Below are 11,860 nucleotides of genomic sequence, written 5' to 3'. Positions count from 1 at the left end.
TGGCACAGGGCTTGCTTGGGAACACGGGGACAGCAAAGTGCTCGGGCATGGCAGGGCCAGCTCCTCCTGCCTGTGCACGCACGAGGACAGCTGCAGGGCTATGTTATGTGGGACAGCGTGTGCCTGGCGTGGGCCTGGCTGGGACGTGTGCGAATGGGGTGCGCGTTGTGCAGGCACAGAGGCTGGGGGCCCTGCACGGGGCGCGTGTTTGTGTGCACACAGCAGGGGTGGGCGCAGCTCCGGTGAGCCCCCATGGGCTGTGGGTGTGCATCGCCACGCCGTGCTTTGCACACGTGTGTGTGCGTGTGTGTGTGTGTGCTCCAACGTCGTGCAGGTGGGTCAGTGTGTGTGTGTGTGTGGCTGTGCTGAGCTGTGGGGTGTGTGTGTGCACGCACACGGCTGTGCTGTGCTGGGGTGCACACGTGTGCAGTGCTGGGGTGCACACATGCGGCTGAGCCATGGCACAGGGGCTGTGTTAGCACATACATGTGTGTGCGGGCGTGCACCCGCGCTGCACAGTGTCTGTGTGCATTGTGTGGCTGTGCTGTGCCGCAGGGTGTGTGCACACACGTGTGTGCAGGCAGCTGGGTCCTGCTGGGGTGTATGTGTGGGGTGTGCATCCCCACCTCCCACGGCCGGGTGAGTGTGCACCCAGCACAGCACCCGTGCCATGACCCCAGGCCCCGAGGAGCTGCCATGGCAGGGCCGGTCTCCCCACACCGCAGTGGGTCCCGCTGAGTGCGGGTGTGCCCAGTGCTCACGGTGTGTGCGGAGCCCCGGGTCCACCAGTGCCCCTGGGCCTGGCCGTGCCCCCGGGACGCAGCAGCTGCAGCTCCCGGTGCTGCCGTGATTTACAGGCGCAGGCCCCGGTAATGTCATTTGCCCCAGACCGGTGGCGCCAGGGTGGCCGGGCGGCCGCCCTCCCCCGCCGGCCCCTGCCCCGGGGACGTGACCCGCCGCCCTCGCCCTGAACCGGGGCCCGCCGGGGAGCCCGGCACCCCGTCCCGGCAGCCGCGGCGCGGAACCACCGGCCCCGCCACACACGTACCGATCCCGCCACTCACGGCGCGGCTGTCGCGATAGTCGCCGGGAGGCCCCGCGGCCCGGCTCGCGATCTCTGTGCTGCCCGTTACCGCCCGGGGCGAGCCGCGGGGCCGGCCGGAGCGGCACCGGCAGGAGAGCGGGACCGGGCGAGCCCGCCCCGACCGGCGCCGTCGCATCCCGCGCCCGGGCGGCTCCGCGGCGCTGCCCGGCCCCGGCCACCCGGTCCCGCTCCTCCGAGCCAGGTACGGGCGTGCCCCGGGAACGGCGGGGGGGCGGGAAGGGCTGGGGTCGGTGCTACCGCGAGCGGCGGGTCCGTGGGAAGCGGGACGCGTGCTGTCGGGAACGGCGGGGCTGCTGTAGCCAGGGTCAGCCAGCACCGGGAACGGTGGAAGGGTCCGTGGCCCGGGAAGGGAGGGTGCCGGGGCGCGGGATCCGTTTGCTCCGTGATCGGTGGGCTCGGCGGGACCGCGGCCGGTCCGCCCTGGCAGCGGAGGGTGCGGGGGGAACGAAGCCGCTGCGCCCCGGAGCGCCCTGGGACCCGGGAGCGGCCCCGCGCGGCCCCATGACGGCCCCGGGGCCGGGGCCCGCTCCGTGCGCCCCGGGACGCGCAGCCGGCTCGGCTCGGGCACGGAGCGGCGGCCCCGGTTCTGCGCGCCCGGCGCCCCGACGGTCCCGGTCCCGGCCGACTGCGGGGGCTGCGGGTAGCGCCGGGGCTGCGCCGAGCCGCGGAGAGGCGCCGCGGCGCTGTCCGGTGTCGCGGCGGCGGCTCCGGTTCGCCCCGTGCCGCCGTTCCGTTGCTCCGACCCAGGGAACGCCCGGCGGCAGGACCCGGGACGAGCCTCCGCCGCCGTCGCGGCGTTTCGCGGGCTGGAGCGCGGCGGTGCCGCCGGGCCCGGCCGGTGTCCGGGGGCCGGGCGGAGCCCCGTGCGCTCGGGGCCCGACGGACCCGACCGGCAGGAGCGGGGCCGCGGCGGAGCCGCTCCGGGGGCCGCGCTGCCCGCGCCGCGCCAACGGGGGTCCCGGGGCCGTCCCGGCGGACGGCGGGCCGGGCGGGGGGGGGCCCGGTGCCGAGGCCGGGAGAGGGGGGCCGGGGGGGGCGCCGGTGCCGGGGCGTGGCCCCGGGATGCGCGAGCCCCCGCCCCCGGGGGCGCGGGCTGTCAATCACGGGGCGCGGCCGCCAATCAGCGGGCGGGCGGCCGGGATTTTGGCAGGTCCAGATGGAGCGGGGCAGAAAAGCGCGTGCTGCCGGGGGGCCCCGCCGCGCCGCGCCGCGCACCGCAGCCCGCGGCCGCCCGCAGCCGCCGCCGGCCATGCCCCAGCCCCTGCCCCTGCCCCTGCCGCAGCGGGCGCCCGGTGCCAGCCGCCCCCGCCCCCGCGCCCGCGCCCGGCCGCCCGCGGCCGCCCCCCGCGCCTAGGCGGCCCCGCGATGCCCGCGCCCCGCCGGCTCTGAGCGCGGCGGGGCCATGGAGGCGGCGGCGCTGGCGCGGGAGGGCGGCGGCCCGGCCCCCCCGCCCCACGAGCCCATCAGCTTCGGCATCGACCAGATCCTCAGCGGCCCCGAGCCCCCGGGCGGCGGCGCGGGGCCGGCCCGGGCGGCGGGGGAGCCCGACTACGGGCTGTACGGCGGCGGCTACGGCCCCGCCTGCTCTCTCGGCTCCTACAACCTCAACATGAGCATGAACGTGAGCGTGAACGTGACCCCCGCGCCCGCCGCGCCACCCGCCGGGGTCATCCGCGTCCCGGCGCACCGGCCCGCGCCCGCCCCGCCGCCCGCCGCGCCGCCGCCGGTGCCCGGGCTCTCGGGGCTCACCTTCCCCTGGATGGAGACGACGCGGCGCATCGCCAAGGACCGGCTCTCAGGTGAGCGCCGCCGGGACGGCTCCCGGCCGCTTCCCTCCGCTCCGACGGCTCCCGGCCGCTCCGACGGCGCGGCGGGGCGCGCGGCTGACCGGGGCTCCGGCCGGTCCGGGCTCCGTCGCGCCGGAGCTGGCTCGCGGGGCGGGTCGCGCTCCGCCGGTACCGGGGCGCGGGGCTCCCTCCCCGGCGCACCGGAGGCTCCCGCCCGCTCCTCGCCGCCGCGGTCTCCGCGCCCCGCTCCGCCGAGCGCTGCCGTGCCCGGGGCCGGGCTCTCGCCCATTCCCCGTTCCCGCTGCGGTCTCACGCACCGGGAAGCGGCAGCCGTCGGGGCTGATAAACGGCAGCTCCGGGATGGCGCTGTCACCGGCCGCTCCACCGCCGCGCTTGTTCTGCTCCCGGCACGCGGCGGGGACCGGAGCCGGCTTCCCGGCAGTTGCGGGCAGGGGCCGGGGTCCCGCTCCGTGGGGGACCCCAGAGGTCCCGCCTCACCCTGGCCGCGAGCTCGGGCTCCGCGGCGCCGACCGTCCCGTCCCCGGGGCTAAGGCACCGGCCCGGTCCCACCGGGAGGGCGGTGGCTGCAGGAGAGGCTGGGGCGGCGCGGGGTGCAGAACGCGGTGTGTGCGGGGACGGGGGGCGAGGACCCGGGGTGTGTGTGGGGAGTGCAGCAACACCCGCCTGCATGTGGGGACGGGGCTGTGCAGGGAGCAGACACCGTACGGGGCTGCTGTGGGGCAGGGGGCCCGTGCTGTGGGGTGGCTGTGGGGCTGGGCTGTGGGCCATATGGGGATGGGGATGGGGACGGGGACTGGGCTGTGCGGGTTGCAGAACCCCATCTGTGTGTGGGTGGGGACGGCTGTGGGGCCCTAGGGTGCCGAGGTGGTGCACGCCGGGGTGCTGGCGGGAGGCTGGGACGGGTGATGTGGGGGTCTGGGGGTCTGGAGGCCGGTGGGGGCTCCACATGGGGCCATGTTGCTGCCGATGGGGCCATGTGCTGGGCACCGATGTTGTGGTTGGAGTGCCTGCAGGGTGCTGGGCGAGGGACTGGGCGCTGCACCCCAGTGCAGAGGCTGCGGGGTGCCGGTGCCTGGGGTGCCGGCAGCGGGTGCTGGCTGCGGGGTGAGCGCGGTGCCGGGCAGCGCCGGCCGGGCTCAGCTCGGCTCCTTCCCAAGATGGCGGCGCTGCCACGTCCGCAGCGCGGCTCCGAGCGGGGACGAGGGCGGTGGACGAGGCCGGGGCCGCGGGGGGCCGGGGCTCTGCGCCCCGTGGGGTTGGGGGGCTGGGGGCCACGGAGGGCCGAGCCCGGGCGCCGGCAGAGCCGGGTTTGCCTCCCGGCCCACGCGGGGCCCTGCGGTGACGAAGCACCGTCCCCGAGCAGGGGCGGCGGGTGACGTCCCCGTCTCCTGCCTGGCGCCAGCAGCGGGTGGACGGGGCGGCCCCTCCCCGGCACGGGGTCTCCCAGCCGTGGCCATCACTCAGCGCCGCGGCCTTGGGGTGGTCTCGGGGCTGTCGGCATCTGTTCCCGGCGAGGGGCCGCCCCGCGTGGGGAGGGGGCGCGGGGGCGTCCAGCCCCCCGCCTGCACGGCTCCACCTGCGTCAAGCGCTTCCGCCCCCGCCGGCGGGCAGCCTGGCTCCCAGCCGCGGTGGGCTCGGCGGGGTCTGCCCCGCTCCCCTCCAGCGTGGGGTGTCGGAGCCCCATGGCGGCCCCACAGCAGCCCCATGGGCCCAGCCACGTGCGGCCCTGCCCATGCGGCGCAGCGCTGGCGAGGGCTGTGGTGCCCTGGGGCCGTGTCTGGGCGGTGGGACGCATGTGCAGGGCTGGCTCCTTCCTTCCTGCTGGCGCCTTTGCTGCCCTGGCGCTCCCGGTGGCTCTGTCCCTGTGTCCACGAGGGGGGTGAAGCCCCTCCCCGGCCCCCAGGCAGCTGGTGGGCAGCCAGCCCTGACGCTGCTGGTGTGCAGGGGGAGACATCAGCTGCCTCCTCGTGGCCTCTGGGGTCCCATCCACGCCGCCAGGAGGGGTGGGAGGCCCTGGCAGGTCTGTGGTGGCTCCTCTGGGGCTGTGGCCCAGCGTGGTGCTTGGCACGGGGGTGGCTCTGTGCTGCCGGGAGCCTTGCCAGCCTTGCACCGAGCCTGGGACCAGGCCTGCCCTGCTGCCTGCTGAGGCTGGAGGTGTCCCAGCCCCACTCATGGGGCTCAGAGAGCAGTTGGAGCTGTGGCAGGGAACCGAGCACGAGCCCGTTGTGTGTTGCTGCGTGCGTCCCCAGCCTGCAGGAGCGGGATGGGGATGACTCAGGGTCTCCATCCCCACCTCCTCTGCAGCTCCCATGGAGCTCCCCTTCCCCTCACCCACTCAAGCACCCGGGTCGGGCTCTGTCACTGCCCCAGGGCTGAGCCTGTTCCTGCCGAGCCCCTCAGCAGCGGCTCGGCCCTGGCCTGCGGCAGCAGCGAGGGCCGGCGCTCTGCCTGCGCCCCCCCTGCCCTGGTGCAGCCGCTCACCCCCCCTCTGCCCGCAGCCGCGCTGTCGCCCTTCGCGGCGACCCGGCGCATCGGGCACCCCTACCAGAACCGCACGCCGCCCAAGCGCAAGAAGCCGCGCACCTCCTTCAGCCGGGTGCAGATCTGCGAGCTGGAGAAGCGCTTCCACCGCCAGAAGTACCTGGCCTCAGCCGAGCGTGCCACTCTAGCCAAGGCCCTCAAGATGACGGACGCCCAGGTCAAAACCTGGTTCCAGAACCGCCGCACCAAGTGGAGGTAACGGGCCCGGGCACAGGGGTAGCCACCTGCAGCCCCCCGGGCAGCGCCGCCCGGCTGCATCCCTCGGGGGGCCAGATCCTGCCACTGAGCCCCGGGGAGGGCTGGGCTGGAGCGGGACCGGCGGTGCCCGTCCCCTACACCCGGCGGGTCAGAGGCCGCGCGGCAGTGCCAGACGGGCTGTGTGTGCTGCAGGAGGCAGACGGCGGAGGAGCGCGAGGCGGAGCGCCAGCAGGCCAACCGCTTGATGCTGCACCTGCAGCAGGAGGCCTTCCAGAAGAGCCTGAGCCAGCCGCTGCCCCAGGACCCGCTCTGCATGCACAACTCCTCCCTGTACGCCCTGCAGAACCTGCAGCCCTGGGCCGAGGACAATAAGGTGACATCCGTCTCAGGGGTGGCCTCCGTGGTGTGAGGTCCCTGTGTGGCAGAGGGGGACCGCCTGCGCACCTTGGGGACCTTGAACTTGTCAGGAGGAGGCTGTGGGCAGCAGGAGCCTGGCAGGGTGCAAGCCAGCACCTCTGTCCCGTGGCAGGGAGGGGGCTGCTGCTTCCTGGGCACTCCCCTGAGCGGCAGCCCCCTCCCCATGCCCACGCCCCCTGGGCACTGGCCCTCTCCGGGCCCCAACGCTGCCCCAGGTGAGTGGCGGCCCCGGGCAGGTGGACTCCAAAGCCCCGATGACCCTGCCTGGAGCACCACGACCCATGGGCAGCCCCGCGCCCACAGCCTCCGGGGGAGCCCACGCACGGGGCCCCTCTCCCCACGTGCCTCTGCCAGCCCTGGACCATCTGCAGGAGCTGCCCGCTCCCCCCAGCTCCCCGGGACCTGGTGCCCCCCATCAGCAGCTCTCCCGGCCAGGCTGCCCCCGCTGCTCCACCACCATCCTGCTGGGGAGGGCAGAGCCCAGGGCACGGGCGGCCTCCCCCAAACTTGCACATTCCCAGTGCTGGAAACTTGCCGCTGCCCTTGCGAGCGGGTGCTGGGGTGGATGGCGTCCTCACGAGCACCCGAGTCGGAGTTCATCATCTGGGGATCCCAGGGCTGGCGAGGAGCCCCAGCCCCTCTGTCCTCTGAGCAGACAGACAGACAGAGCTTCTCTGCCGCAGGGCAGGACCTCCTGGTGCTGCTGCCCCCACCGCCTCCTGCAGTGCCGGCCCTGGACACTGGGCACAGGGTCCCTGTACCTGCCAGTGGGCAGCAGCACCCGGCCAGAGGCTGCCCCCTCCAGCCTCTGCTCCCTGGGGACACCTCCGCCTCCTCCCCACGCTGCCTGGTCCTGGTGTGGGACTGAACCCTTGGTGTGGTGAGGCGCAGAGCGTGCAGGCAGTGGGGTCTGCTGGGGTCTCTGCTGCAGAACCCCTGGTCCAGAGAACTTCTGGCCCACGACCTGGCCCCTGCTGAGGCAGGACCGGCACCAGGGCGCAGACCTGAGCCCCTCAGCCCTGCTCCAGCTCCAGCCCTGACCGGGATGGAGCACAGCTCAGGCAACGTGGTGCCGGGACACGGGGACCCCCCCTCCCGGGCCAGCTCCAGATGGGGTCCCCGGCTGCTGATGGGTCGTGATGACCTGCCCCTGCCTCTGCCCCTGCCCTTGACCTTGACCCCAACCCCGGCCCTGCACCCGCCCTGCCGCTGTCCATGGTGCTGCCCGGGACCCGATGGGGCGCACGGGGGCACCCTCCGGGACCGGGGGTGCCGGCAGGGCGCTGCCCCCACCCGGGGCTTGGGGGCGGGCGGGCGGCGTCCCACCGGTGCCGGCAGCACCACCGGGGGGGGGCGGGCAGCCGGTGCCGGTTTCCCGGGGGCGGGATTGGCTGCGGCCCCGTGACGCGGCCCCGTTTACCGGGAGGCGGGGGGGGGGCGGGAGCCGCTGCGGCGCCGCCGCAGAGCCTCCGGGATGAGCGCGGCCGGCCCCGGCGGGGGGGAGGAGGACGGCTCCGCCGCCTGCGCGCTGGGCTGGCCCGGGCCCCGCTGCCGGCCCCGCTCCCGGGGCGGCGAGGCGGTGCTGCGTGCCCGCGCCGAGGCGGCCGGGTACCGGCGGCTGCTCCGCGCCCGCGCGGCGGAGGTGGAGGCGCTGCGCGGGGCCGTGGGGGCTCTGCACCGGCAGCTGGAGGGGCTGCGCGACCGCCGCAGCGGGGAGCTCGCCAAGTACCAGGTGCGGGGGGGCCGGGACGGGGGGCGCTGGGCTGAGGGGAGGGGGCGCCGCGGGGTACGGGGAGGGGGCGAGGCCGGGGGGGCGGGCGGAGCCGGGGGGTCCCGGCCGGTCGGGTCAGCGGGGGGAGCGGGGGCGGCGCTCGGGGGGGTGGGTGTGGGGGGGAGCCGGGGCTGGGGGCGGCGCGGGGCCCGGCTGGCGGGGGTGCGGCCGGGACTGGGGGGCCGCAGGGGCTGGGGGGCGGCTGGGGCGGGGGTCCCGGGGGCAGCCCGGGGCCGGGAGGGTGGTGGTGGGGGGCGGGCCGGGGGCCGGGCTCTGGGGCGGCGCTGACGGCCCGACGGCAGGAGCGGGTGGCGGAGCTGGAGCGGGAGATCGGCGAGGCGGAGCAGGAGATGGCGCGGTGCCTGCGCGAGTACCCGGCGCTGCTGCGGCTCCGGATGGCGCTGGACGCGGAGATCGCCGCGTACCGGTACGGGGCGGGCGGGCGGCGCGGGCGGGGCGGGCGGGCGCGGGGCTCAGCCCGGGCCCCCTCTCTTGCAGGGAGATGCTGGAGGGGGAAGAGCTGCGCCTGGGCTCCGTGGCCCCGCCGTGACGGGACCCCCGGCCCCCGGCCCCCCGCGCTGCGCGACCCCGGACTGCCGGGCCCCGCCGGACCCCCAGCCCCCGGCCCGCTGCGCTGGGGGGTGCCCCGAGCTCCCGCTGCCCCGCGCCTCGGGACAACCCCCGGATTCCCGAGCCGTGGGACCCCCGGACTCCCGGAACCCCCCGTCCTTTGGACCCCCTCGCCACGGGACAACCCGGACTCCGGGGACCCCCGGGCACCTGGGCTGCCCAGACCCCCGCCCCAGGAGGCCCCGGCACCCCAGGAGGGCAGCGCCCGCCGGGCCGCCCACTCTCACCAGCCTCTCCAGAGCAGCAGCAGGGCTGGGGTCCTGGCCCCGACCTGCGCGGAAGCACCTCAATAAAGGCCCCGTGGCATTACCCAGTGCCGGGCAGTCTGTGGTGATGGGGCCGGCGTCCTGGCAGGCCCCTGCGCTCGGGGGCACCCAGCTCTGGCACCCGGGGCTGCGGCTGAGACGAGGCCCAGGGCTGGGCCGTGGGAGCGCGGTCCCAGGGCTGCGCCCTGCCAGGGCTGCGGGGTCTCAGCTCCCTCCCGCCTGGCTGCAGCCCTGAGCTGGAGCTGCTGTCTGGGTGCCCCGTGGGGGTGCTGAGTGGGGTGGCATGGTGGGGACCCAGCCGCATGGTGGTGGACACTGACCCGGGGAGCTGAGCCTCTCCGGTGCTGGTGGCTGCTTCTTGCCCCCTGGCTGTGCCCCCAGCCTGCCCTGGGTCCTGGCCCTCCTGGGCTCAGGGCTGTTATAGGGCCCAGGTCTCTGCTCCCCACCACACACACAAAACAAAACGATTTTTTTTTTTTTGTAGCAAAGCCAAGCCCAGCTCTTTTATAGGGATAAAATTCCATTTTAAAATAACAAAAGTGAAAGTGAACGTTGAGGGGGGAGGGGGCGCACCTCTGGCTACTTCTCCCAGGGGACACCGTGCCTTGGCCCCAGCTCCCCTTGAGGCCCCAGGCTGGGCATCCCTTGGCACCCTAGGGTGCCGTGGTCTGGGGGAGAGGCTCAGTGTGCACGCAGCCTGTGCTGCTGGGCTGCATCCACCACCTGCCAGGGGCTCCAGGAGCTCCAGGAGGGTTTGGCGTAGGGGTCCTGGCAGCTGATGCGCACCCGCCGCATGTGCTCCTCCACGATCGTCTCCTCTGCACCCTCCACGAACTTCTCAACCTGCAAAGGGTGGTCAGGTCATGGCCACGGGGAGGGGGCACTGGCACAGGCACCGTGGGACGCATTTTCCAGGGGAAGGTGCAGGGCACGGAGCTGGGGGCACAGCGGTTGGGGTCACCGACTTCCCAACCTAGACTTGGGCCGTGGTGGCAGAGGAGCAGCAGTGACAGCTGCTGTGGGGGGGGGGGGTGACAATTTCCTGCACCCCCTGTGTGCCACTGAGCAAGTCACTGCTCCTCATGACACTCCTTTGCCAAGGGGGGGTGCTGAGCTGGGGCGGGGGGAGCGCGGCTGCGGGGCAGGGCAGCGAGGCCATGGGGCAGTGTGAGGCAGAAGGGGGTAGGGCAGCCGTGCAGTTACCTGGGTGCCATTGGAGAGCTCGTACTGCAGCCGGTACAGAAGAGCAAAGTAGGACCTGGGGAGCGGCCAGGAGGCTGGGGGGGCCCAGGTCAGGCGGAGCTGCTCACTCTGCTGCTGCACGGTCAGCTTCTGGGGTGGATCTGGCCGCACTGTGGGCAGCGCAGAGCACAGCGGGGGCTGAGCACGGGGCACCGCTGCCCAGCCTGGGGCCGGAGTCCTCCCAAGAGGCTCCGGCACCCAGACCCCACCCTGAAGGTGTCTCCCACCCTGCTGTTGCTGGGTTGTGCTCACCAATGTCACGGATGAAGAAGCGGGGGGAGGTGAAGTTGAAGAAGGAGGTGTCCGAGATCCCCTCCAGGTACAGCTGCAGCTGGTGCAGCTCCTCCGCGAAGGGGCAGAAGGAGGGGTCCGTGAAGCTGGCGTTGAACTGGCCACCACGACCGGCCACCGGTACCCAGTCCCCGAAGGATCCGTTACTGCGAAGCAAGGCAGGTGTGAGCGCTGGGAGCCCACGGGGCTGGGGCCAGGGGCGCGGGTACCCACCTGCGCATCAGCCGGGCACGGAAAACGGCCGAGCGGGGCCCCGTCCAGGAGCAGCGGAAGGAGCCGCGGTAGGAGTCAGCCTGGCAGGAGACGTTCTTGGCCTCCTCCTCACCTGCTGGGGCCAGGGGACAATGGTTAGGGTCAGCCGGGGCTGGGGAACGGTGCCCCTTCCCCAAGCAGCATGGGCAGGCTGGCCCCGCGGCTGGGCTCCCAGAGCATCGCCCACCTTGCAGGCTGTGGCACGAGCCTCCCTCATCACTACGTGCCAGCCTGGAGTTTCCTGGTCCCCCACCTGCCCCCACACTCCCTGCACCCATCCCCGCCCCGCTGTCCCGCAGGGCTGTGCCAGCCCCCCTTGCCCCGGCCGCAGGTACCGGTGACCCTGACCACCACGTAGGTGGTGTCCAGCAGGACGCCGCCGGCCCAGCAGCTGTAGTTGCCCGTGGCTGGCAGGTCCAAGCCGAGGATGGTGAGAGTCTGTCCCTTGGCCACGAGCTCGGCCATGGGCTCCAGCTCCCCGTTCTGCGTCCAGGTCACTTGCTGCTTTGAAGTGTTGCATTTCACCACCACGTCCTCGTTCAGGCTCCCCAGCACAACTGGGGATGAGATGCAGAGGCTGGGGTCAGGGGCAGGTCTGTGCTGAGGGCAGCCCGGCCCCTGCACCCTCATCCCAACCCCCCAGATCCACCCTTCCCCATGGTCCCCAGCCTTCTCCATCACCCCCTGTCCCCCCCATGCCCCCCAGCCCGTAGAGCTGCCCCAGTCCTGTGCTCACACAGCCCCGTACCAGAGGGATTCGGGTGCCCCCGGTCCCTCCAGCTGCCGTGGGTCCTGCAGCCCTCCCCACACCAGGGTGCCCCCTTCCCCTGCCCCCCCACAGTGCCCAGGCAGGGCAGGACTCACACTTTGGGGGAAAGGCAGTCAGGGCGTCCGTGGGGGTGAGGCACAGCACCAGTCCCACCAGCATCAGCATCTGGGAGGGGAAGGGCAGCGCTGGGGGAAGGCAGCCCCGTGCCAGGCAGGCAGGCAGCCGTTCCCACAAGAGGAGCCGGGGCAGGGTGCGGCCGGCAGCGCGGGCGAGGGCACAGCAGCCTCAGCCAGGGTGGCAGCAGGTTTGGGCAGGAGGGAGGGAAGCGGAGCCGTGGGGGCAGCGGCTGGGAAAGCCCCGCACAGGGTGGGCGATGGGCGCAGCACCCGGCCCTTCCCCGTACAGCCCCCGGCAGGAGGAGCCCCCTGCCTCCCGGTGCTCCCCAGCCCCCGAGGGACCCCCGCTGTGCCTACCTCACCGGCCATGGTGTGCGCTGCTCCTGCTGGCTCTGCACGGGCTGGGGCCGGTGAGCGGGGTATATACTGAGCCGGGACCCTGTGGGGCTGCCCC

The 11,860-nt window shown here is 74.3% G+C and overlaps 3 protein-coding genes across 3 annotated transcripts in view; 1 reads left to right on the top strand and 2 right to left on the bottom strand.

Annotated features, from left to right (window-relative positions):
- The window catches only part of AUP1 (AUP1 lipid droplet regulating VLDL assembly factor), a 134,503-nt gene that overhangs the window by 28,626 nt on the left and 94,017 nt on the right, over positions 1-11,860 (bottom strand). The window lies entirely within an intron of this gene.
- Positions 2,377-8,779, top strand: TLX2 (T cell leukemia homeobox 2). Its single transcript, XM_068679368.1, has 5 exons — positions 2,377-2,904; positions 5,412-5,649; positions 5,845-7,801; positions 8,143-8,267; positions 8,339-8,779. Exons 1-3 carry the CDS (start codon positions 2,508-2,510, stop codon positions 6,059-6,061), a joined length of 852 nt encoding a protein of 283 aa, XP_068535469.1. The 5' UTR covers positions 2,377-2,507; the 3' UTR covers positions 6,062-7,801; positions 8,143-8,267; positions 8,339-8,779.
- Positions 9,383-11,657, bottom strand: LOC137855197 (interleukin-12 subunit beta-like). The gene is made up of 6 exons (XM_068679306.1): positions 11,386-11,657; positions 10,857-11,078; positions 10,483-10,594; positions 10,231-10,415; positions 9,940-10,088; positions 9,383-9,579 (listed from the first exon to the last, which is right to left on the bottom strand). The coding sequence occupies exons 1-6, from the start codon at positions 11,453-11,455 to the stop codon at positions 9,418-9,420; spliced, it is 900 nt and encodes a 299-aa protein (XP_068535407.1). The 5' UTR covers positions 11,456-11,657; the 3' UTR covers positions 9,383-9,417.

The sequence above is a fragment of the Anas acuta genome, chromosome 4 (assembly GCF_963932015.1).
Source record: "Anas acuta chromosome 4, bAnaAcu1.1, whole genome shotgun sequence".
In the NCBI taxonomy this organism is placed as follows: Eukaryota; Metazoa; Chordata; class Aves; order Anseriformes; family Anatidae; genus Anas; species Anas acuta.
This window is presented reverse-complemented; position numbering and strand designations above follow the sequence as displayed.

What these genes read in the sequence shown, in the direction of transcription:
- LOC137855197 (XM_068679306.1), bottom strand. Translation starts at nt 11,455, where the DNA reads ATGCTGATGCTGGTGGGACTGGTGCTGTGCCTCACCCCCACGGACGCC. An exon ending in CGTGGTGGTCAGGGTCACCG is followed by an intron (nt 10,595 to 10,856) that starts GTACCTGCGGCC and finishes TGGCCCCAGCAG; the next exon opens with GTGAGGAGGAGGCCAAGAAC. An exon ending in CGTGCCCGGCTGATGCGCAG is followed by an intron (nt 10,416 to 10,482) that starts GTGGGTACCCGC and finishes CTTGCTTCGCAG; the next exon opens with TAACGGATCCTTCGGGGACT.
- TLX2 (XM_068679368.1), top strand. Translation starts at nt 2,508, where the DNA reads ATGGAGGCGGCGGCGCTGGCGCGGGAGGGCGGCGGCCCGGCCCCCCCG. An exon ending in CGCCAAGGACCGGCTCTCAG is followed by an intron (nt 2,905 to 5,411) that starts GTGAGCGCCGCC and finishes CTCTGCCCGCAG; the next exon opens with CCGCGCTGTCGCCCTTCGCG. An exon ending in AACCGCCGCACCAAGTGGAG is followed by an intron (nt 5,650 to 5,844) that starts GTAACGGGCCCG and finishes TGTGTGCTGCAG; the next exon opens with GAGGCAGACGGCGGAGGAGC.